General features: G+C 39.1%; 6 protein-coding genes across 9 annotated transcripts; 5 read left to right on the plus strand and 1 right to left on the minus strand.

Annotated features, from left to right (window-relative positions):
* The first annotated feature begins 24 nt into the window (after positions 1–24).
* Positions 25–6,978, plus strand: LOC127247485 (tRNA wybutosine-synthesizing protein 2/3/4). 3 transcript variants are annotated; one of them, XM_051269336.1, is made up of 10 exons: positions 25–1,054; positions 1,759–2,143; positions 2,652–3,815; positions 3,944–4,073; positions 4,303–4,538; positions 4,635–4,770; positions 4,984–5,060; positions 5,284–5,390; positions 5,468–5,586; positions 6,773–6,978. In XM_051269336.1, exons 1-10 carry the CDS (start codon positions 148–150, stop codon positions 6,776–6,778), a joined length of 3,267 nt encoding a protein of 1,088 aa, XP_051125293.1. In that variant the 5' UTR covers positions 25–147; the 3' UTR covers positions 6,779–6,978. The 3 variants fall into 3 exon arrangements, with proteins under 3 accessions (XP_051125293.1, XP_051125292.1, XP_051125291.1); XM_051269335.1 differs by lacking the exon at positions 6,773–6,978 and adding an exon at positions 5,686–5,855; XM_051269334.1 differs by lacking the exon at positions 6,773–6,978 and adding an exon at positions 5,740–5,855.
* LOC127247491 (peroxidase 42) lies at positions 6,905–8,600 on the plus strand. The gene is made up of 4 exons (XM_051269343.1): positions 6,905–7,260; positions 7,342–7,530; positions 7,710–7,875; positions 7,965–8,600. Exons 1-4 carry the CDS (start codon positions 7,030–7,032, stop codon positions 8,372–8,374), a joined length of 996 nt encoding a protein of 331 aa, XP_051125300.1. The 5' UTR covers positions 6,905–7,029; the 3' UTR covers positions 8,375–8,600.
* A 284-nt stretch (positions 8,601–8,884) lies between these two features.
* Positions 8,885–11,619, minus strand: LOC127247488 (calcium-dependent protein kinase 2-like). Its single transcript, XM_051269338.1, has 8 exons — positions 10,945–11,619; positions 10,439–10,582; positions 10,194–10,346; positions 9,969–10,078; positions 9,716–9,883; positions 9,510–9,637; positions 9,343–9,442; positions 8,885–9,240 (listed from the first exon to the last, which is right to left on the minus strand). Exons 1-8 carry the CDS (start codon positions 11,612–11,614, stop codon positions 9,166–9,168), a joined length of 1,548 nt encoding a protein of 515 aa, XP_051125295.1. The 5' UTR covers positions 11,615–11,619; the 3' UTR covers positions 8,885–9,165.
* A 1,442-nt stretch (positions 11,620–13,061) lies between these two features.
* On the plus strand, positions 13,062–15,442 carry LOC127247490 (uncharacterized). Its single transcript, XM_051269340.1, has 3 exons — positions 13,062–13,394; positions 13,506–14,599; positions 14,703–15,442. Exons 1-2 carry the CDS (start codon positions 13,140–13,142, stop codon positions 14,595–14,597), a joined length of 1,347 nt encoding a protein of 448 aa, XP_051125297.1. The 5' UTR covers positions 13,062–13,139; the 3' UTR covers positions 14,598–14,599; positions 14,703–15,442.
* Positions 15,443–17,635: 2,193 nt separating this feature from the next.
* LOC127247733 (uncharacterized) lies at positions 17,636–18,564 on the plus strand. Its single transcript, XM_051269714.1, has one exon. It carries the CDS (start codon positions 17,786–17,788, stop codon positions 18,401–18,403), a length of 618 nt encoding a protein of 205 aa, XP_051125671.1. The 5' UTR covers positions 17,636–17,785; the 3' UTR covers positions 18,404–18,564.
* A 1,086-nt stretch (positions 18,565–19,650) lies between these two features.
* Positions 19,651–22,938, plus strand: LOC127248055 (uncharacterized GPI-anchored protein At1g61900-like). Of its 2 annotated transcripts, none has more exons than XM_051270201.1 (9): positions 19,651–19,821; positions 19,983–20,117; positions 20,725–20,910; positions 21,004–21,609; positions 21,700–21,945; positions 22,084–22,095; positions 22,191–22,338; positions 22,416–22,460; positions 22,573–22,938. In XM_051270201.1, coding segments are annotated over exons 1-9 (1,491 nt in total). In that variant the 5' UTR covers positions 19,651–19,709; the 3' UTR covers positions 22,574–22,938. The 2 variants fall into 2 exon arrangements, with proteins under 2 accessions (XP_051126158.1, XP_051126157.1); XM_051270200.1 differs by having other exon boundaries at positions 22,191–22,334.
* The last annotated feature ends 386 nt before the right edge of the window (positions 22,939–23,324 follow it).

Here is a 23,324-nt window from a genome sequence, read left to right on the forward strand (position 1 = left end):
ACGATCGAATATAAAACCCTGGAACATGTTGAAAGTCTCAAGACTCCATATTTACGAGCGCCTCTCGGTTCTTGACTCTGCAGAGATGACAGGAAGAAATGGGCTTCAATGGTTATGTTAGGGTTGGGCTAAAATTTGAAGAGAAATATGGGCTGTATTAAGGATCAGGCATTTGGAAAATTCTCCAAACCCCTGTGCGCTAAAACCCCGCGGGCTGCCCCATCGCCGCCGGGGAGAGACAGAATGGAGTTTCAAAAGAGGAAGGCCGCCGCACTCGCCGCTATCAACTCACCGACGCCGGATAAATCCCCCAAAGGCACCGTAGACGCGCCAATCATCCCTCTCTTAGCCGCCATCAACTCCCACCCCTCTTACTTCACAACTAGTTCTTGCTCCGGTCGTATCTCGATTCTGTCTCAGCCTATTGCCTCTCCTTCCGGCCCCGCCCCCCGGAAAAAGGCTAGGGGTGGTTCCTGGCTTTTCGTATCCCATGACCCAGTTGAACCTGCTTCAATTATCAGACTCCTTTTCCCCCGTCACGCGGAGGCAGCCCACCAGGTGGAATTAGACGACGTGGATGGAGGGAGGGAGAGCGCTGTGTTCAGGTTTGAGCCATTGATAATTGCGGTGGAGTGTGAGAACGTGGAGGCAGCTCAGTCGTTGGTTTCTCTGGCTATTTCTAGTGGTTTCAGAGAGAGTGGCATTACAAGTGTGAGCAAGAGGGTTATTATCGCCATACGTTGCTCGATTAGATTGGAAGTGCCTTTGGGGGATACACAGAAACTTATGGTGTCTCCTGAATATATAGAGTATCTTGTTGATGTTGCTAATGAGAAAATGGAGGCTAACAGGAAGAGAACCGATCTCTTTTATAATAAACTGATAGCTTGTGGACATGGGTTCTGTGTGAACGGTGAAACAAGAAATGGTGTGACTGAACCATTTGCTGAGGCGACAAAGCTTGAGGATTTGGGGATTTCTGTGAAGACTGGAGAGGAAGTCACCCAAGAGGAGGTTGCGTTTGAGAGGAAATCCGATCATAACACTGATAATGGTAATTAACATTGATGAATTGCTTTTTTAAGTTGATTCACTGGTAGAAATAAGTGATTTTTCACACAGCAATGTTTGCTTAAGTAGGTTCTATGATTTTGTGCTGTGACTTAGAAGAGTGAAAAAATTTGACCTTGAAGTATATATATTAAACTGCTCATGCTTGCTAGGTGATTCAAATGATTGGATGTCTGTTGATATGTGAAAGATAAAATCTTAGACATCTCTATTTGCTTTTATTTGGATGAGAAGTACCTTCTTTTTTTTTTAATAATAAGTATCAGAGCTAATTAATTTATAAACCATTTGAGGTCCTGTCAAGTCTAGAAGATTATTAATTTCATGAGTCTCTCAAGGTATCAAGTTATCTAAATTTTTATTAGCAAGGAAAAATTTAAAATAAATGAACTGTGTATAAAACATTTTGATTTTGAAATAGGTCGATGTGTTTTTAAGTAAATGAACTATCATTGTTTTGTACTTTGGACATTATCATTACTAGTTAATGATAATTGGTATATCAGTTATCAAGTGCTGCTGCTAATGAGTATTTACAAGCATTGAGGAGATGCTGTTTCATATAACATACACTTGTTCTAATTTACTATTGACAGTGTGTGACTACTCTCACAAACTTATATAAATTTGATTGCAGGACTCCTTTCCGTTAATGTGACAGGAACTTTAAATCTTTATCATTGACAGGAGCAATGAATGTGAATGATGCCGATCTCTCTGTTTTTGAGGTCACTGGTGAACCTGTTGAGAGACTGTTCTTGTGGGGGCATTCTGCATGTGTGCTCGACAAAGAGAAGGTTGCCGTTTTTGGTGGTTTTGGAGGCTTTGGAAGACATGCACGTAGAAATGATCTGCTGCTGATTGATACAGAATCTGGAATTGTAGATGTAGTTTGTGTTGCAAGAGCTCCATCTCCACGACTAGGTCATACATCTTCTGTCATTGGAGATTTTATGTATGTAATTGGAGGTAGGGCAGGCCCAACAAATATTTTGAATGAGGTATGGGTATTCAGTAAGGCAAAGAAGGAGTGGAAGCTTTTGCAATGTTCTGGAAGTTTTTTCCCACCAAGGTAATTGTTAAGTAATACGATTGTCTATAGGTTAGTTTCTGAAGGCTGTATATGATCATGCATATCATGTTAACTTAGAGGGTGTGTTTGCTCTGTAGTATAGGGTTATAATACATGATATTAGTTTAATGGATTATATTTCAATAAGATAAAATAATGCAATGTTTATTTTAAATAGATTATTAGATTGGATTATTATTTTTGTCTAAAATGTTCTTGATTTATACGATATAATTATTGGTAGTTTAGTTATTGATGAAGGGTAAAATAAATATTTTAACATAATTGTATATTGAATGGACAATTGCTTTCCTTGACTTATTATAGGAAAAGGGGAAAATAACATTCTATTCTGACAGTAATCATTCCATCAGCTGTATATTCATCTCGGCCATGCTCTCTATTAGGTTGTCATTCATCTTGTTATTGGATTAAACCATTTTGCAACTTAAAAGGATCTTTGCTATTCTCTTGATTTTTTTGCTTTGTATATCCTGACACTCCCCAGGCATCGGCATGCTGCAGCTGTTGTTGACTCAAAGATCTATGTGTTCGGTGGAATTCATAATGATGAAACATTATCATCTTTTTACGTCCTTGATACAGACACTTTTGAGTGGACTGAGATAGAAATTCAAGGTGATCATCCCGGTTCCCACCATTCCCAGTCAATGTGTGCAAATGGGCATATGTTATATATGTTTGGTGGATATAATGGAGAGAAAGCTCTTGGGGATTTGCATACTTTTGATATTCAAACGGGCTTATGGAGTAAGCCAAAGACAAGTGGGCAATCTCCAAATGCTAGGTTTTCACACTTAATGTTTCTCTATTCAAGGTATCTTGGCATCATTGGGGGATGTCCAGTTTCTGAAAACAAGAAATTATTCTTACTTGATCTTCAGACTCTTTCTTGGAAGAATGTAACTGTCAATTCAATTGGAGAAAGCTTATTTGTCCGTAGCACAGTGAGCGTGGTTGGTGATAATCTAATAATAATTGGTGGTGGAGCTTCTTGTTATGCGTTTGGGACGAAGTTCAGCAAACCAATGATGATTAACGTGCTTCAACTAATGTCCATATGTGATGATAAAGAATCTATACCTATTGGAGAGAACCATCTGCATTCTTCCATTGAGCAGAAAAATGGCACCCCTTTACATTCTCCGACTAGAAATGCACACACCGGTAAGGTTGACTTTGATACTCAGATTGAAGAGCATAGGGGAGAAATAGGAGGCTTGGCTGTGGCTGTCCCTTGTGTTCTTCAGCTAGAAAAACAGTACGCAAAACTGGGTAAAGACTTGCTGAAAAAATTTGGTTGGTTAGATCAGGAGAGGAAAGTTTATTCACAGGCGGATGGAATGCACATCTGCCTTCCTATTACTGAAAAATTCTGCAGCATATTTGGTGATAAAAAGGACTTGGGGCATGAAGCACTAACTGTCTGTCAGTCTATTAAACCTAGTCAGTGGCAGATTCTCTTAAGAGATATATCCAGCTCAGAAGCTCTTAAACTTATTTTAGCATGCCGTGCTACTAAGATTGTGGATGAAGTTGTTAAACTCAAGAAAACTCCAAGTTCTCCTTACAAAATAATGAAGGATGCTGTAGCTACTTTGTTGAATCGGCATGGGTTGCCATTAGAACTTCTGGAACAACTGCCCTCAAGGTTATTTCTGAATAATATTTTTACATGATTATGAGCATATATATGTAATTCAGGAATATGGGCATAACATATTCTCTTTTATTTTCAGTTCCTTGTTCTTTTGATTTATCAATTGTTACTTTTTGCAGATGGGAACAGCTAGGTGACATCACTGTGCTACCTGTAACATCTTTCGAGGATGAACGCTGGAGCTCCATCAGTGAGGAACTTTGGCCTCTTATAACCCAATCACTTGGGGCTCGTCGCCTCGCCCGGCAGGTAGGAGTCAGTAGTATCAGTTTTTCAGCAGTGCGTCTCTCCATTGGTGGATGATGAAAAGTGATATGTTCCAATTCATATAGAAATTTCAGTCACTGGGAGTGAACATATTTATGGAATGTCGCAGTTGAATGGACACAACATGATATTTAAATTGCAAAGATCCATCATGATGGTTATGGATTTAGATTTAATCTGTGTATTGATGGGGTTTGTTTATGATGTGAAGGGACGAGTTGCGCAAACTGGAACAAGGGACAGCAAGTTAGAGATTCTTGTTGGAGAGAATGGCTGGGTTGGTCACCGTGAAAATGGCATTCTTTACTCTTTTGATGCCACCAAATGCATGTTCTCTTGGGGAAATCTGTCTGAGAAGCTGCGGATTGCCAATCTTGATTGCAGAGATGAAGTTATTGTAGACTTGTTTGCTGGCATAGGATATTTTGTACTTCCATTTCTTGTTAGGCATGCTATCTGACAGATCTGTTTCGTTTCTCTTTTTTATGTTTGGGGCAAACTTATTCTAACTTGAAATTGTGCCAATCTTGAATCCTTATGCAGGGCCAATGCCAAAAAGGTTTATGCTTGTGAGTGGAATCCACATGCCATTGAGGCTCTCCATCACAATCTTCAAACTAATTCTGTGGCTGATCGTTGTCTTGTACTGGAAGGAGATAATAGAGTCACTGCTCCTAAAGTATGGTGTTTCACCATGCGTGGTGGCTGCTTAATAATCGTTCTATATATTTATTTATTTTATGCTTACAGTCAATTTCTTTATTCTTGATGGTTTCGTTTTTCAAAATTGGAATCTTGTTCCTTCTTGTCTCAGGTTCCCATCGTTTTATTGTAATTTGCGATGAGATTCTCCTTGTGTTGCTTTTGTATTGATAATCTTCACATGGCACAGGGAGTTGCTGATCGAGTCTGTCTTGGTTTGCTGCCATCAAGTGAGTGTAGTTGGGTCACTGCCGTGAGAGTCTTAAGGTGTGTAAGCCATCACGGTGGTTATCTTCTTCCTCTGTCCTGTATATATATTTGATATATATGTATGCATATATTTCCTTTATTTGGACATTTAATGCACTCTTCTGTCAAATGTCATAATGTGTTCGGTGGTCTTGCTCGTCTGAACTCAATTACTCATCGTCATTCTAGTTACTTATCTTTGCCATTCTCTTATAAAGTTACCACACATGGCCAAATGCAGGGATGAAGGTGGGATGCTACACATCCATGGGAATGTCAAAGACAGAGAGGAGGTTTCATGGGCCACCCATGTTGTCCAGTCCATTTCTAGCATTGCCAAGTCCGAAGGTAAACCCCTCCAAACCACATTGATGCAGGCTCATCTCTAATTCATTGGGTCATAATTCATGCACGTCTATGTGCAGGCCGGAACTGGAAGGTTTCAGTGGAGCATGTGGAGAGAGTAAAATGGTATGCTCCCCATATACGGCACCTTGTGGCTGATGTGAAGTGCTGCACATTAGTTTCATCAGGCCAACCTCAGGTGCAGTAACCTTCATTAGTTGTGTGTGATGTTTCTTGTGAATTTGGCGGCACATGTGACTCTCTTATCACAAACATTTGTTCTGTGTCGGTATGGCAGATGATGTCTTAATTTATGAAGATAATTCCTTACCACCCTTCTACTGAATTACAGTATTTTGCACCCTCATCTTGGAACTGCTGCTGAAGATTCTTTTGGATTATTGATCATTAATGAACCATGTATAACGACAAAAACATTAGTCTAATCTATGATAATTTATTAGTATACACTAGCTTGGATAAATGTGTAAATTTACTGTATGGTAATGCATTATAGCATGGTTGCTTGCCAGCAAATTATTTGTAGTTATAAATCAAGTCGCTGTCCCAATTGTTTAGGCTCACTTATTGAAGATCGGTATACGTGTGTGTAGGGACTACAAGTGTCGGTATACAGTATATTTATTATGCCCTGACAATGCTATGTTAGATTAATCGACACACTGCGCCGGGTCGTTGATCCTACGTTTTATATCACATGTCCTGAAATAATTCATTTCTTGCTGTGATAATTGAATTGTAATAATTTGTGATTGTTCTTCCTCCTTTATTCTTGATGAATAAAGCAGAGGGAGAGGGGGCTATGTGGAGTAAGGAACTTGAGTTGCCTTCAATGGGCCTGGTCTTTTGTAATTATTATCAGCTGCATTGTTATTAATATTCTTATTTTATTATTGATGTTGGCATGAAGCAATTTGATGTAATGGTGGGGCTTGTACTACTACACTCTTTTTCTTGCCATTGATGGCTCCTTCTCACCCACTCATCAACTGCTAATATCTACATTAGGGACGACATAATTCAATCTCTGTTTATGGAGTTGCCACATGTTTCTTTCTCTTTGTCTTATCTGTCTGGTTCTTTGGATTTTTGCCCCCTTTACTGATTTAGTGCCTGTTTTTGTGCTTCAGCTTTAGTAAGTAAATCAAATTACTAGAAAGCCCTTTGGTAAATAAAATCAACAGAGATCCCATTATGAAGCAGATTATTCTAATCATCAAGATCCACCCTTTTAGTAACAGAATCCATTAAAAGATCCAAACTATGACATATATCCAAAGACCCATTTATTTTTGCATGATATACTGTTAATTATCTTTACTTTGATCTTCATTATAGATCACGTAGCGTTTTGACTGTTGCAGTCATAAAGGGCCAAGTTGAGGCTTAAAAAAATAATCAGCAGTAGTGTAAGGGAAAAGCATCTGCATTATGCATAGAAATCAATAATTAACATATACTCCATATGAGAGTGAGGCAAGAAAAGTCCACTTCATCTTCTTATTTAAAGTGAGAAGGCTAAGAGAGGTGGCAGTGAGGTCAGTGACCTTGATTCAGTGAAAAAAGAAAAGATTATCAGAAAGAGAAAGGTAAAGAAGGAAAAGAAAGAAGAAAATCAGTAATGGCGTCCAAGGCTGTCTTCTTCCTTGCAGCCCTCTTCTTCTCTGCACTCTCTGCTATTGCCTTTGCAGACGCTGACAATGGAGGCACTGGCCTTGCCATGGACTACTACAAGGACTCCTGCCCTCAAGCTGAAGACATCATCAAGGAACAGGTTCAGCTCCTCTACAAGCGCCACAAGAACACTGCTTTCTCTTGGCTGAGAAACATCTTCCATGACTGCTTTGTTGAGGTACTTCTTTAACTACTTTAATTACTTCTTTAATTTACCTTATAGAAGATTAAAGGCTCTACTGCTACTTTCTTGTTGCAGTCATGTGATGCATCCTTGTTGCTGGATTCCACAAGGAGGATGCTGTCGGAGAAGGAGACTGATAGGAGCTTTGGTATGAGGAATTTCAGGTACATCGAGGATATTAAGGAGGCTTTGGAGAGAGAATGCCCTGGAGTCGTTTCCTGTGCAGATATTCTTGTTTTGTCCGCCAGAGATGGCATTGTTGCAGTAAGTTTTCCTCCTTTAGTAGTAGTACTGATGGTACCATGTCATTTTCATTTCTGGTATGGAAATTGAACCCCAGATTTTAGGACTTTCCATTCCCCTGGTATTCTTGCAACTAGTTCCTCAGATTCTTAATAAAAAATTGCTGTTTGACCCTGAATTTCCTTGCATCAATTCTGCAGCTTGGAGGGCCACACATCCCACTCAAAACAGGAAGAAGGGATGGGAGAAAAAGCAGGGCAGACATCCTGGAACAGCACCTGCCAGACCACAACGACAGCATGAGCGTTGTTCTTGATCGGTTCGCCAACATTGGAATCGACACTTCCGGAGTTGTTGCTTTACTAGGTAGTAAATTACATTACATATGCACATACACACCCTGTAATGAAACTTGCTCATAAATAACAATACACCCCAAATATCATCGTTGACAGGTGCTCACAGTGTGGGTAGAACTCACTGTGTCAAACTGGTTCACCGTCTCTACCCTGAGGTGGATCCTTCTCTCAATCCCGGCCATGTCGAACACATGCTCCGCAAGTGCCCCGATGCAATTCCTGACCCAAAGGCAGTCCAGTATGTGCGAAATGATCGTGGCACCCCTATGAAGCTTGACAACAACTATTACAGGAACATTCTGGACAACAAGGGGCTGATGCTTGTTGATCATCAGTTAGCCACTAACAAGAGGACTAAGCCCTTCGTCAAGAAAATGGCCAAGAACCAAAACTACTTCTTCAAGGAGTTTTCCAGGGCCATCACCATCTTGTCCGAGAACAATCCGCTCACAGGTACAAAGGGTGAGATCAGGAAGCAGTGCAATCTTGCCAACAAGCTCCATTGAAATCGAAGCCGTCTACTGCTTTCCTGAATAAAACAAGGAAGTCTCTTGCTGGTTTTCGTTTGGCAGCCATGTTTATGTTGGATGTTGTTCTTTGTTCTTGCTTTCTTTTCATTTCAGATCAATGGGTTTGGAGATTGTTGTAAGGAATGGAATGGTGGTTGATCATGGTGTATTAGTGTTAATTATCTATGCTTTGGAACGATGAAGGTTGAATGAGTTCAATGGAGCCCTTTCCCTTTCTTCTTCTGATCTAAATATAAATAATTTAACCTAATAATTAGATCTTGGCAAGATAATATTCCCTTAATAGGAGGCGACTTTTGCATCATCCATAAATGGATTACAGTGATGATTCCATGGAGTTGTGTCGGCAGATTCTCGCTGTAAAGTCAGATCAGTGCTCAAAAACAGTAGAATTATCAACTGGTCTTCAGTAGCAGGTACTTATTAAATGAAACAATAAAAAATGTCAGGAGTTGGTTGTGTGGCCCTGACTCCATTGCTTACACCTTGTTTGGTAAAGATTCAAACTTACCAAAAAGAGAGAATCATTACAATCAAGATCAAAATGGGTTTCAAAGACCCTAACAGAATTTACACAAAGAAGCATCCATTATGGTAGCAATTATATTACAAGCATTTCTCAATTCTTCAAAGAGCCTCACAAAACTCGAGCTAAATTTCTTTCCCAAACTCACAAAACAGGAGAAGATTCATCCATGGATGAGCTGAGAAGGTGAAGAGTGTTAACCTGTCACTCTTTACTTGACGCGAGCATTTGTTTAGATACCCTAAAACAGTTTTACGGGTTGTGTAGTTCCGCTTCTCATCATTGCACAAAACTCCTCGTAGTTGATTCTTCCATCCTGTTAAAAAACGAAAAAAAATGCAGTCTTTGTAACTCTTCTTTATCTTTTATATTTGTCGACGAAGCCAAAAGTATTCAATGCCTTGTTTGAGTGACTTACATTATCAGTATCGACCTCCGAAATTATTTCCTTGATGGTGGCCTCATCCCCCATGCCATACTCCTTCATAGCAGATTCTAGCTCGTCCCTCGTAATATATCTGGAATCGATTGACATTAATGACAAGGTTATCTGATGCGAAGATGGACAAGATTATCTTGACTTACCCGCTGTTATCTTTGTCGAAAAACTGGAATGCGTTGAATAAATGCTCGTCTCTTTCCAGCTTATGCCTGTGCATCGTAGCAGTGATGAATTCGATGTAGTCAATCGTCCCATTGCCATCAACGTCAGCCTGCAGTGAACATTAGGTGAATGCGAGGAATAGGCAAACTTATATGTGAGGCTGCACGAACAAGAATGCGATACTCACAGCTTCCATCAGCTGTTTCACTTCAGCTTCGGACAGTTTAGATCCGAGTCGAGCCAATCCAGATTTCAGTTCCTCGTAAGTGATTGTGCCGCTGTTGTCTGTATCCATATTCAGAAACATTGCCTTGAGACCTTTAATTTCTTCTTCCGATAAACTCTCCGCAATGACCTGCGGATATTTCCATAAGAACATGGCAAGACCACAAGAGTCGAAATTCTTGAACTGCAGGCTTATCCAATAACCAATGGTGTACCTTTAATGCAAGTTTCTTGAGCTTATTCATAGCCCTGAACTGCTTCATTCTGGATAAAACTGCACTGTCGATCGGCTTGTCAGATGCTTGTCCCTTAATCCATGGATGCTCTTTGATTATTAACCAAAAAAAAAACATATAAGAAAGTTAAATTAGTTATAACTATAGGCTGCAAAATGGATCGAACAGTATACATTTTGGATTGGAAGGACAACAATATAGTACCAAGTACTTGTGTAGGGGTAATTCTTCTTCTTGGATCCTTTGTCAGCATTTTACGAACGAGATCTTTGGCACTGCTTGATATGGAGGGCCATGGCGAGCTGTCGAAATCAATTTGTTCATTCAGAATAGCATCAAATATGCCCTTTTCAGATTCTGCATGAAACAAAAATACGAAAGAACTTCAATGACAATCGATATTAATTAGAAGGTTTGGTCTTCATTTTGAAATACAAAATCGAACTCACCAGCCCAAAATGGAGGCACACCACTGAGGAGGATATACAAAATAACTCCGGCACTCCACACATCTATTTCTTTCCCATAACTTCTCCTCAAGACCTCAGGAGCTACATAGTATGCACTCCCAACTATGTCACCGTACACCTTCCCTGAAATGGATTAATACCACGAAACAATCAGCAATTCAAGTGCAGCATTGTAGTTGAACTAAGTAAACAGAAAAGTAATGCTTGCCAAATAATCAAACTTTGAAAAAGGCATTATCAATAGTGATTCAAATCAAAATTACACATTACATATTTCGGTCTAAACTTGGTATCTTTGCAGTTGCAGATAGAAGATAACAATAAGCTAGCTCAGTGATCTGAAGTGAACATTATACAAAATCAAAAGATTATCTAACATGGCAGGATGATCACAATTTAGTTCAAGAACAATACTATAAAAAGATTGTTAATTTTAACTGGAAATAAACAAGATAACGCAATAAAGCAATGTAGTCGATGATGACCTTCTTCAATGAACACAGAGAGCCCAAAATCAGTAGCTTTCAACATCCCTGTTTCATCCTTGCTAGAAAACAAGAAATTCTCAGGCTTCAGATCCCTATGCATCACCCCCATGAAATGGCAATGGCTAACCACATTGACAATCTGCCTGCAAAGATCAGCTGCCCCTTTCTCAGAATAATGCCCCATTTGTATAATCTTGTCAAAAAGCTCCCCTCCACTGCAAAGCTCCATCACCAGATGCACAGAACTCTTGTCCTCATAAGCTCCCTTGAATTCGACTATATTGGGCTGTCCACTCAAGTGCTGCATAATATGAACCTCCCTCTTCATATCCTCCCTGTCATTCTTACTCACCAGCTTCCTCTTCAGGATGGACTTGCAGGCGTACGGATGCCCCGTCGACATCTCTGTGCAAGCAAAGGTCACCCCAAATTGGCCCCGCCCCAATTCTTTCCCAATTTTGTATTTTGACCTAACATCCTCAAAGGACTTCTCCAATATGGTGTTGGGCGTAATGGTCGGCGGCTGTGGGCGTGGGGCCGGGGCTGTGTGGCTCTGTTTGTCAGATTGATCTGAATGTTTCTGGTAAGCTTGCTGGCTTTCTCGAAACTCTCTGTAACCATTGCTATCTGAATCAGAGCCTCTGGTCTTGCTACAGCAATCTCCCATTATCACTTGCAGTGGATTTCTATCGAAACTCCCAACTATTTAACAGTCTTAAGGGTTTGTCTTGCGACCAGTTGGAGAAGAAGAAGAAGAAGAAAATTATGATTGGGTGAGAGAAAACATAAGATTCGGAGCCTCCTTAAGAATATACAGGGGAGAATCGGAGAGTGAGGTTAGAGAAGAATTCCAGTGATTAATTTGGGAACGATGATTAAGGAGTTGGGATTTCTGGGAGTTGACTTAGCAAGACTCAAGTTTCGAGAACTGGGTTGAGTGGCTTCCACGCGTTTTGCTTTTGGATAGTTTTGTCGTTAAACAATTCGTTAATTATTAGTACTTTATTACTGCATACACATTAGATAATTAAGAATAGATTAATAAAAATAATTATTTTATAATATAAATAATTATAAATTAAAATAAAATTAAAATGTATAATTATTTTAAAAAATGAAATAGACATAATATATGAAAGCGGATAGAATCGACAACGTGTACCTGGTCCGTGATTGTAAATAATACTTACCATACTGCCAAGAAAATAATATCATCAAAGAATAACAAAATTGGTGGAGTATTTGCCTATTTGGTAGCTAATAATAATACATATAATAAATAAATATACATTATTATCTACTCAGCGATCGTCTGCAGAGCTGGCGCCCAGTAGGATTGCCGACGTGTCAGACAGGGGCGGGAACAATCAACGGTGTTGATGAAGCGGTAGAAGACACGATCCAACGGCTCATTTTCCATCTGAGCAATAGCCACCATTGCCTCCATCTCTCTCCTTCTTATCTTCGCCTTCACCTTCACCTTCACCTCCACCTCCACCTCCACCATTCCTTCTTCACCTCCATCGTTCTCATCTGAACCCAGAAAGCATTCCTTTCCACTTCCCGTCGGCGACTCCGCGTCGGAGTCGGCGTCGGCGTCGGCGTCCCACTCCTCGAATGCAGACGCCCACACCGGCGCCACCGATTGACGTCTGCAGCAATTGCCCATTGCATTAGACGACGAAGTCAATGTGTTGGGGAACTTTAATGGCTATTTATAAACAGAGGGATGAAAAGAAATTTGGAAATATGAATGGTTTACTTTTCGTTGGTTGTTTGGGTGTTTGGTGATTGGTTCTTGCATGGCTGCTCGCTGACCCGTTCCATTCAATTCGATCGATGTCAAACAAATTACAAAACGACAGTTGACGAAGGAATGCGTATTTATTCATCTAGAAAAAGTGGGCCTGCTGTGTTTCGTTTCTTTAGGAGTGGAATGACGCAGAGAAATTGAGCAGAGATAGTTGCGGGCAATATACCTGAAAGAGGACAACTGCATCTGTAACGTAACAAAGCTTCAGCCATGGCTGTCCCCTCCTCACGCGCCCTCTGCGTGCGTGATGTCTGTACCAATCAATGCATTCGCGTACACTTTTCACTCCCTCATATTCAACCGCCCACGCGATCCGATCCGATCCGATCTGATCCGCTGCGTGCTTGCTGCTTATGATTAATTATTTCTCCTGGCGGACATGGTTTCCGACGGTGAGGTACTCACTATTGGCCGGTGGATTGGTCGTTTTCCGAGAGGAAGGAGGTCGAGCGGAAGTGTGCTTGCCGTCACTCCTATTTCACATTGGATTATGCGCAGACGAAACTCTGCTGCGGCGCCGGCGCCGGCGCCGGCGCCTGCTTCCACGAGGAAGCTCGCCGCCTCACTGTGGCGGTCCGCCGCGGCGACCGATGGTAGTGGAAGCGTGACGTGGCGGTGGAACCATCAATCTGAGGTAATTTGACATGCTTTCAGATTGACCTAAATTTTTTGGAGATTGTGATTCAGAATTTCTACTTCAAATTGTTTTCTGAAACTGTGTAATCAATCCTGTTATCTTCTATAGCTTTTTCCATCGTTGCCAATTCCTAAATTCGCAACGGAGAAAGATGAACTCAGACCAAGAGTAAAGCCGAAGGAAGAAAGGGCATCAAAGAGGAGAACAGAGCACGATAACATGCGATCGATAGTCAAGAATTTAGCAGACAGCATCAAGAAGGAGAAGAGAAGATGCAGCAAGTTGGAGGTTGTTAACTCCAAACTGTTGAGTAACATTGTTCGAGCGAAGCAATCATCATGGAAAGTCCTGCAAAATCTCGAGAAGGAGAAGAAGGCCAGAGCTCTGTTTGAGAATGATTTCGATGAACTAAGCAAATGTTTCGAAGTCAAGAGAGCTGAAATCGGGGCATTGAGGGATCATCACGCAAGAATTCTTCATGAGATCAATGGAGAGAGGGAATTGCTGCAAATGGGCCAAGGATGGAGGGAAGAATATGTGCAGATGAAGTTAATCGACGTAAGTTTGATTCTAGAAGATAAGCTTACGAAGATTAACAATCTCATAATGGAATGCGAAGCAATTATGAATCCATCAAATTCAACAACACATGTGAATTTGATGAGGGAAGCTGAAGAAAGTAGTATGGCTGTTAATAGCTTTAGCCATGGCCAAGGACACTATTCCTCAATTGTCCACCATAATAATGCTCATGAGATCAGGGAAGACACAAGAAACGGCAAACAGACTGTGACTCGAGCTGATATGAATTCGTGCCAAACCCCCGGCGATTATAGAAATAAGGACAGTGAAATTTCTTTGGCTCCATATGCTCACTCGAAGAACATTACAAGCTCATCATGTGTTGGCATGCCAAGAACTGAAGGTCCGTGCGATAACATCCGGATCAATGAGAGGGAAAGCATTTCGAAGAGATGGATATCCTCAACTAAACATTGGCTGTCTCCAAAACAAGTTTTAGGAAAAGGAAACCATAATCTTGCCTATCCATGTGGTTTAGTTAAGCATAGGAACAAGCCTGGAATAGCTTCATCGAAAAAGGACCGAATCCAAAAACATGGCTCTTCTTCTAAACTTCTAAAAACCAAGTTAGTCGGTCCCAAAATGCTGGTGCGCGACATACTTGAACAGAGGAGTTAGAGGTAAACAACGATCCTTTTTTTTTTTTTTCGATGTAACAAACTGAATTGATCCTCTTATGCTTAAAACTCTTATCCAACCTCATTTCCCTATTCACTTTTGCAGTTCTCTGAATAATTCAGCCCCAAGGCTGAAATGTTACAAAAGCTTAGTGCTAATGGCACCCAATGCAATGGAGAGCCCATTAAAAGCAGAGAGGTATCACATTACTTGTATTATTTTTCATTCAAAATAAATCATCAAAATGAGCCCAAGACGATGCTAATTGATGATTAAGAAAGAATGCATATAGATTCCCTGAAATCCCCAAATTGCTTGTCGTGGAAAGACAGGTAAATGTGCTAATGAATGCATCATGATGTGGTGCCATTAAAATGCATAGAGAATTAAGATATGATGATGATGATGATGATAATGTGGTGTGACCTTTGGAGTTCATAAAAAATTAGAAATGGCAGTGGTGTGGCACACTCTCTATCAGTCAGTGGGAGTCCTTTTGAAGTTAGTGAAAGGGCATGGAAGAAAAGATTCTCCTCCAATGTCTTAATAATGAAATGATTGATTGTTGTCCAAAGAGTAGTTGAAGTGGAGCTGCCATGACTGACTGCCAGAGTATTTGCTGGATATATATATAATTTGCATCTGCAAAGAAGATGATAATATATATATATATATATGGTTTTTTGTTTAATGTAGGAGAGATTGTTTATAGTAGGAATAAACTTCTGGCTTAGAAGAAGGAAAAAGATTTGATGGATCTACATGAATTCGACCACCAAGACCGAATCTTCTTTCTTAATTTCAAGATTGATCTTTTAGGGTTTGATAAATGAAAAGGGATTTGCAGGTGGATGATGATGATCTACGCTTAATGATTACTGTGATTTATATATACATGTAGAAATTTAAAAATGAATGGTTGAATTGAGACAGAGAGAATCATTTTGATGAAGAATAGATGAATATTTAAATTAATCAGCAAAATAATAGCACACTCACTTATGCCTACGAGGAATCTACTAGCTAGGTAGCTCTTACCTCATCAAATTAGTTGAACTAAAGCCATCAATGCTGTACTATACTATGCTTTGGCTTATGTAACAATAATTAAAATAATCTTGACAATGAAATTTAAATGTATCTGTATCTAATTATTAATATTAATATTAATATATTATTATTAAATAGTGCAAGTTGCTTGGAGGAGGACCCAAGTGAATTGTGAGCCCTCCAATATGGGAGCTCTGATCCGAACCCATCTGGACTCACTCACGAATGAGTTATTGTTACAAACAAAATGAATATTCTTTTTTCTTAAATAAATAAGATAATTATTTTCCTTATTTTCAGGGAAAAAACCGTATCGTCTAAATCCTACTTCAATTGGATGAGTGAATTGTCACGGTCCGGACATAGGGGACAAAATACACACATATAAATATGTATATATTCAAAATTTATTTATTTATTTATTTATTATTAATCTGAGGATTAGGGCAATTTTAATTTACGATGATCGATGGAGAGTGTTATATTTATTTTATATATATATATATATATAAGTAATAAATTAGATGGGTGATGATAATATGATAATGACGTTATAGGAGGAGGGGTCACATCGCAAACTTTTTGGCGCGGAAGGATAGAGAGGCCCCGCCACTCCATTGGCTCCATGTTTCGAGTCGAGTCAAGTCGAGTCGAATTGTCAAACAATTGTTTTATTATCTATAAAATAATTGCATGTATAATAATGTATTTATAATTTAAATAAAAATTAAAAATATTTTGATATTAATTTATAATAATTATTTTTTAAATAATAAATAAATAAAATTAAAAATATATTTTAAATTGAGACAAAATGAGTATTATGTAATTCTTGCTATTGTCTGTATAAATGTATTACTATTTTTTCGTGAAAAAAAAATATAATAATCAAAACCCAAATTAAAAAACTCAAACCGAACATATCATTTTATCATGGTAGTAATGTACTATTTATTTTATACTTACTATTGTGTACATTTTATTCTAATTATATGCTTAAAAAAAAATTACTTTAAATATATTCTATAATACTATTATCACTGCATTATTCAAATAATAGATTCGATATGCTTAAGATTTATTCACTATCACTATACAATCAAATTAAATATTTAAATCTAAACATAAAGTAGTCAAATGTATTAAAAAAATAATAAAAAAACTAAGATCGTGTTAATAAAAGTATTATATCTCAGAAATGAATGTTTTTATTACTAGAATTGTTATAACTAATGGGAGATTTTTTTTATTTTTAAATTTTTTATAGTATACTTCATCTTGTCATTCAATTATTTGAAAATTAGTCAATAAGAACTTAATATAGATAAATTAGATTGGAAGAAGTTATATATATATATATATTTGTTGTCAAACATGGTCATTGGAATTAAACATTCAAATATTCAATTATTCGATTTAAACAATTAGTGAACTTACCAAACAGCCATCAAGCCATTGAAAGCTTACCATAAAATTGTTGGCAATATGTACTGTATTAACAGTGATTTGGAGTATAGTTTTTTTGTAAAGTAAAATAATTATTTTTATAAGTAACTACAATAATTATGTAGTAAAAATAGTGAAAGGAAGCTTAAGTGAATGGAGCATGTGGAGTATTTTTATTTTTATTTTTTATAAAATAAAATATAAAAATTTTATAAAAACAAATTATTTATTATGAAATACTCCTTATTAAAAAAAAAAAACTAATATTCTTAATTATGAGAATATTGGTGGGAAACATGAATCGCTAATTCTACTAAAACCCGGACGTCTCATACACGCGCTCAGGTTCGCGCGTGGAGCTGGTGAACACCTTTGGCTGTTCTGCTTGGTGTTGGCATGGCGTAATGTTTGATTTTCACGGTTTCGTGGTGATCTTACCATTCGGAGACTGGAATGGAATGCACATGAAATTAAACACAAATTCACATGAAATGCAAGTGGGTCCTCATCTTGTCTTTTCGAAGCGTTATATATACCACCGCTCCGCAGCCTTTCAATCAGTTTTGCCAATGGCCGCCCCATTGTTTTTTCTTTCGTTTTAATCTGGCGGATGGGATGCTAAAATTCCGGCCTCCCGTCGTCGGAAGAACAACCAGTTTCGTCGATTCGTTGATCGGATTCGCGATTTTTTGATGAACAAAGGTCGGAAGTTAACTACGAGTCGCAGCGAGCGTTATTTGGGGAGCCTCGGTCGCAATCAGGGCCATGGATCGATGATCGGCGGCGCGTCGGAGCTCGTGGAGGCGGACGTTTGGTCGGCCGTCGATGATGCGCGCAACGAGGATGATCGATCGGAGAACGGGGAGTGGCCGCCGCGCGCATCCGCGGAGAGCACCGGAGGTTTCGGCGTTTACAGAAACCGTCGCGCCGGCGGCGACCACCGCCACGTCGGCGGCCTGTCATTGGCTTTCGACGATTCCGTCAACGCTCCGCCGCAGAGGATCGTGCACCAGTACCATCGTCCGCAGGGCAGCGCGGCGGAGCCTCCAATCGGGCGGCGGCTCGGCACCTCTGTTCCGGTGAACGTCCCTGACTGGTCTAAAATCTACCGAGTTGACTCGGTCGAGTCGATGCACGACTCCGACGACGGGTTGGACGAGTCGGAGGTGGTGCCGCCGCACGAGTACTTGGCGCGCAGCCGCCGGATCGCCGCCCACTCGGTGTTCGAAGGCGTCGGCCGAACTCTCAAGGGCAGGGACCTGAGCCGGGTTCGCGATGCGGTTTGGAGCCAGACCGGGTTCGATGGTTAACCGTACGAGCCAACGGTCTGTATGGTGAATGAGTGTATGTATGATTAATCATTGCTATTAATTAATTATTGAGACAAAATCATTAATCATAATAAGTTTAGTAGCATTAAATAATAATAATAATAATAATAATAAAATGAATAGCCAATGTTTGTTTTCTACTCTTGAGATTTCATACAATTTTACTGTTAATTCTATATTTAAAAAAGAAAAAAAAAACCACTTCTTATTTTACTTTTAGCCGCAAAAAAGAATAAATAAATAAAAACAGAACAACAACAACAACAAAGAACGCATAAATGGCAAAAGAAGACGGAACCCAAAAATAAATAAAAATGACAACATATGAAAGGAGGAGAGAAAAAGACAAATCAAAATAACAAATACACAAATTATAATTACATCACATCATCGTTTTAAGTACGTAAGTTGGGAATATAGACTTAAATTGCGACAGTTTTTACTTTTATTTAGATTTTATCTTATTTTAATTTTCTCCCCATTAGTGAATTACTAATATTTAATTGGGCAATGATGGAGACCAATGTGGCATATTGGTTGGAGGAGATTTAAGGAGGCCATGTCAAGAATTTGGTGGGCCATTTCTTGCTGAAAAATATTCGTAATGTTCTTGTCTGTAGTGTGTTTGTTGTTGTTGTTATATACAATGATTTATTACAAATTTTAGAAAAATAAGTTGCAGTAGTTGTAATTTTGTATTGTGCCACTGCCATGCCATGTTGGATCAAATATTGGAAAGTTAAAAAACCTATTTATCAGCAAAGAATATGACATTCGACATTGGGAGGCATCTGAGACAGTGACCATTCATTCATTCGGACCAATTAAACATTATTCATTTCAGAACTGGTTGGTTTTTATGACACATGGAGTAAATAAAGTAACTAATTTAAATAATTATTTTCCACAAACTACTCACTATTGTATTCTTCATTAAGTATATATGTTTTTAATGTCAGATAAATTTATGCATATTTATCTATAATAAAATATTGTATCCATTTACAATTACACTGTATTATTCACTTTAATATTATGAAATACTAATACATATTTCCAATGGGCTTTAAGAATTAGTGTGTTCGGTAAATTTGGGCCTTAAATAAGGCCCCATTTAGAAGGTACCATAGATTGGTCCATTAAAGAAACAAAGTCACGTGGAGAGCACGTGATGAAACAGACAAAAGGAGTAACAGAAAAGGAGGTCCGTGGACTTTAATGCCCTGTCCGGAAGCGGCTGGGGCGGTGGTTGTGGCGGAGCAAATATGCTGCGCCGCTGCTGAGGATGTATGCATTTTTTTTTTTCGCAGAGGTTCCACACCGAGAATCACGATTCTCACTCATATTCTCTGAGCTCGGTGGGTCCAGATCACACACTCTATGTGCAGCAGCTGCAGGTACAGCTATTCTTGATTACTGCTTTTGTCCCCACTCACTTAAGCACCTCATTCATGGCTGCCCCTGCCCCAACCCCCTCTTCCTCTCCCCTCTTTACTCCTCTCAATTTCCCCCAATTTCTTCCCCTTTACTTCTTTTTGAATTCAATTTTTCATTTTAGGTCAGAGCCTTGTGCCTTCCGGTTTCCGCACTGTTTCCCAATTCGATTGCAGATTGCGAGTTGGAGCCGAAGGAATGAGGCGAGGAGAATTTCCAAGCTTCAGCATTCTAGCCCTAACGGCTCTTCTACTTCTCTGTGAGTATTCTGAAGCTTCTAAGTTTGTTTTCATTCGTCATCTGGATTTGGTTCGTTCTGCGATCTGTGAAATTAAACATTTATGCTTTCAATTAGTGTGTACCCCGAATTCCAGTCGATTTATGGAGTCTGGTTTTAATTTTCGAGTGCATTGCCTCCTCTTAGCCTTAAACTGCTATGAATGTTGCTGTAATAAATGCCATGTATAGATTCCTTTACTAGGCTCTTTAGTTTTCATGGCTGCTTCCATTACAACATTAGGGATTTGAATTAGGATTCTTCCGGGTTATCGTTTAATGACATTAATTATATATCTCAACCAAGAAATGGATTCCACTGGATGAGTCTTTCTTAAAGATTTAGCATTTTGGTCGTGGATGGACTGCTGCTGTTGTTTAAACATCATATTTGGCTTTCCTTTTTGCAAAAACATCACGTGATCATTGCTTTATGGGTATGTAACAGTTTGTTGTGTTAGATTGATTTGAGGAAATAGATTTCGTACTAAAGGGTTCTGAGTAGTACATATTGTAAGTGCAAGTGCTCGTTGAGTCGTTGTAGATGTATGTGATCTGAATATCCATTTGAATGACTGATGCTTATGCAGGTATACATGATCCAGTTAGCTTCCTGTTGGGTGATCATGGGAGTCTTAGGTTTGCTCTGGCTGAGAGAAGAAACGATGAGCTTTTACCCCAAATATCCCCTACTGCAGCGCCTCAGCCGTTTCTTCCTCTTCTTGCACCTTCTCCATTAACACCATTCACAAATAGTACAGTCCCAAAATTATCTGGTTTGTCTTATGCACCGTCCAGATTATGCAATCCGTATGTACTGTAAATTCTATCTGTTTAAGTTTCTGTGCTCATGCTTGGATTCTGTGCAGGAATTTGTGTTCTGAACTTCACTGCCGTCACAAGCATGATGATGGTGACATCGACTGATTGTATGGCTGCATTTGCGCCGGTCTTAGCCAATGTGGTTTGCTGTCCCCAGGTGGAGGCCATGCTGACCATTCTCATTGGTCAATCCAGCAAGCGCACGAATACACTTTCTTTAAATGGGACCCATGCGGCGCATTGCCTTTCCGATTTTGAACAGATTCTGGAGAGTCAGGGAGCCAATGATAGCCTATCTCAGATATGCTCTGTTCGTTCAAAAACTCTTACTGAAGGTTCCTGCCCTGTTACTGATGTTTCTGAGTTCGAGAGTATGGTAGATTCATCTAACCTTCTTTCTGCCTGTGAGAAGATTGATAGTGTTAATGAATGTTGTGAACAAGTCTGTCAGAATGCTATTTTAGATGCTGCTCAGAAGCTTGCTCAGAAAGCTTTGAACCTTCTGAGCTTGGATGATTCTCGCGTACAGTCTGACCATTCGAATAGGATTAATGACTGCAAAAGTGTAGTGCTCCGATGGCTTGGAAGTAAACTCGACCCTTCTCGTGCAAAAGAAGTTCTTCGAGGATTATCTAATTGCAGGATTAATAAAGGTGAGCTCTGGATAGAGAAGCCATGAAAGATTCACGACAATCTTTTTATATTTATACCTAAGTTCTTCCCCTTATTTAATTCTGATTCAGGGTGTCCTCTGAAGTTTCCAAACATGAGTTACGTAATGGAAGAATGCGGCGCTGGAACAAGTAACGAGACTGCATGTTGTCATTCTGTCGAGAACTATGTAGCGCGCCTGCAAAGGCAGAGCTTCGTCACAAACTTGCAGGCATTAAATTGCGCCACGGCATTTGGAGTGAAGCTACAGAAAGCAAACATTACGAAGAACGTGTACAGCCAGTGCCGCGTCAGCCTCAAGGACTTCTCCATCCAAGGTCATCAATTCGCTATTACTTCACTACTTCCATTTTCATTATTTTTGACGTATATACAAACTCAGCTGGTACTAATAGTCGAAACATTTTCATTCCTGTCTTGTGTCCTGATGGCTAAATCTCGTTCGACTGCTTCAGTCGGTGCTCAGGGTGGGTAATTCACTTTCTTCCCATTTTACTTAAGAAAAACTCCATTCCCCCAATTTGAGGTTCTTGATTGATCGATTGACCTTGCCTTGGGACAGAGTCGGGATGCCTTTTGCCAAGCTTGCCATCAGATGTAATACTCGACCAATCTGCCGGGGTCAGCTTCCTGTGTGATTTGAATGACAACATTCCGGCTCCTTGGCCAGTTGCATCTCAGTTGCCCGCCTCATCGTGCAACAAAAGTAAGTACGCACTCCACAATCCCTTCTTCTCGGAATTTAATTAAATCTTCCCAAGTATTCATAATTGTCTCTAATTTGCAGCTGTGAAAATTCCTGCCCTCCCTGCAGCTGCTTCGGGCCAAAGTAGTAAGCTTTGAATTATCCATTCTTTACCTTATGGGACAGAGTTTGGAATGATCAATGTTTCTTGATTTGGTTACTGTTTTTGTTGTGACTGCGAATGCTGTTGTTGTTTCAGGTTTTGGCAGCGCGAGGATGTGTTCGTTGCTGTGCTCGATTTTTTATGCTGTGGTTTTGGCTCTCTTGTAAAAACACTTAGAAGAAAAGGGGCAGTGTTTGTTGAGTAGCAGATTTGGTAGCTGAAGAAGAACAGCCAGGGCAGTTAGGAGATTGCATTTGCAGCCATAGCAGCACAGCCAACAGGTTTGGTAAGATATATATATATATATATATTCAGTTATGAGATTAGTTGTGTTCTTGGTATGGTTTTGGTCTAATTCATATGTAATAAATAGTAGCAGTACATTATTGTTATTTTTTTCCCTCCAAATTAACTTGTGTCAATGTAATAATAATAATAATAATAATAATTAATTAGCATGTATTTATATTGTATGTATGTATCATGTACATAAGTGAGCCCAATTACTCTGTTCTAAGTATACATGATTGCTTGCAAAAAAATAAATATTATTCAAAAGGAATCCAAACTCCATTCAAGAAGCTCAATATTTTTTCAACATTTATCATGTCCAACTTGCCTTATTCATAATTCTGAATTTTACCCAAGAATTAGCATTATTGTGGGTATATTTCCATTTTTTTTTTTTTTCTTTTTTCTTCTCATCTCATGAATTTATTTAATAAAAATTAGAGTGAGATAGTTGAATCTTTTAATAAAGTGAATATTAATATGGTGAATTTTAAAATTCAATTTATTAAACAACATATAATATTATTACATGTATTATATTATCACAAAAACTAAAA

The sequence above is a fragment of the Andrographis paniculata genome, unplaced genomic scaffold, assembly GCF_009805555.1.
Source record: "Andrographis paniculata isolate CXL003 unplaced genomic scaffold, ASM980555v1 Contig32END, whole genome shotgun sequence".
In the NCBI taxonomy this organism is placed as follows: Eukaryota; Viridiplantae; Streptophyta; class Magnoliopsida; order Lamiales; family Acanthaceae; genus Andrographis; species Andrographis paniculata.

Excerpts from the sequence above, each read along its gene's own strand:
- LOC127247733 (XM_051269714.1), top strand. The coding sequence starts at position 17,786 with ATGAACAAAGGTCGGAAGTTAACTACGAGTCGCAGCGAGCGTTATTTG.
- LOC127247490 (XM_051269340.1), top strand. The coding sequence starts at position 13,140 with ATGGTTTCCGACGGTGAGGTACTCACTATTGGCCGGTGGATTGGTCGT. Across the intron at positions 13,395-13,505 it reads GGTGGAACCATCAATCTGAG|CTTTTTCCATCGTTGCCAAT; the intron begins GTAATTTGACAT and ends TATCTTCTATAG.
- LOC127247488 (XM_051269338.1), bottom strand. The coding sequence starts at position 11,614 with ATGGGAGATTGCTGTAGCAAGACCAGAGGCTCTGATTCAGATAGCAAT. Across the intron at positions 10,347-10,438 it reads TGTGCCTCCATTTTGGGCTG|AATCTGAAAAGGGCATATTT; the intron begins GTGAGTTCGATT and ends TGTTTCATGCAG. Across the intron at positions 9,241-9,342 it reads CGGAGGTCGATACTGATAAT|GATGGAAGAATCAACTACGA; the intron begins GTAAGTCACTCA and ends GTTTTTTAACAG.
- LOC127248055 (XM_051270200.1), top strand. The coding sequence starts at position 19,710 with ATGTATGCATTTTTTTTTTTCGCAGAGGTTCCACACCGAGAATCACGA. Across the intron at positions 20,911-21,003 it reads TACAGTCCCAAAATTATCTG|GAATTTGTGTTCTGAACTTC; the intron begins GTTTGTCTTATG and ends GATTCTGTGCAG. Across the intron at positions 22,335-22,415 it reads CGCCTCATCGTGCAACAAAA|CTGTGAAAATTCCTGCCCTC; the intron begins GTAAGTACGCAC and ends TCTAATTTGCAG.
- LOC127247491 (XM_051269343.1), top strand. The coding sequence starts at position 7,030 with ATGGCGTCCAAGGCTGTCTTCTTCCTTGCAGCCCTCTTCTTCTCTGCA. Across the intron at positions 7,261-7,341 it reads TCCATGACTGCTTTGTTGAG|TCATGTGATGCATCCTTGTT; the intron begins GTACTTCTTTAA and ends TTCTTGTTGCAG. Across the intron at positions 7,876-7,964 it reads CGGAGTTGTTGCTTTACTAG|GTGCTCACAGTGTGGGTAGA; the intron begins GTAGTAAATTAC and ends CATCGTTGACAG.
- LOC127247485 (XM_051269334.1), top strand. The coding sequence starts at position 148 with ATGGGCTGTATTAAGGATCAGGCATTTGGAAAATTCTCCAAACCCCTG. Across the intron at positions 4,539-4,634 it reads GTACTTCCATTTCTTGTTAG|GGCCAATGCCAAAAAGGTTT; the intron begins GCATGCTATCTG and ends ATCCTTATGCAG. Across the intron at positions 4,771-4,983 it reads ATAGAGTCACTGCTCCTAAA|GGAGTTGCTGATCGAGTCTG; the intron begins GTATGGTGTTTC and ends CACATGGCACAG.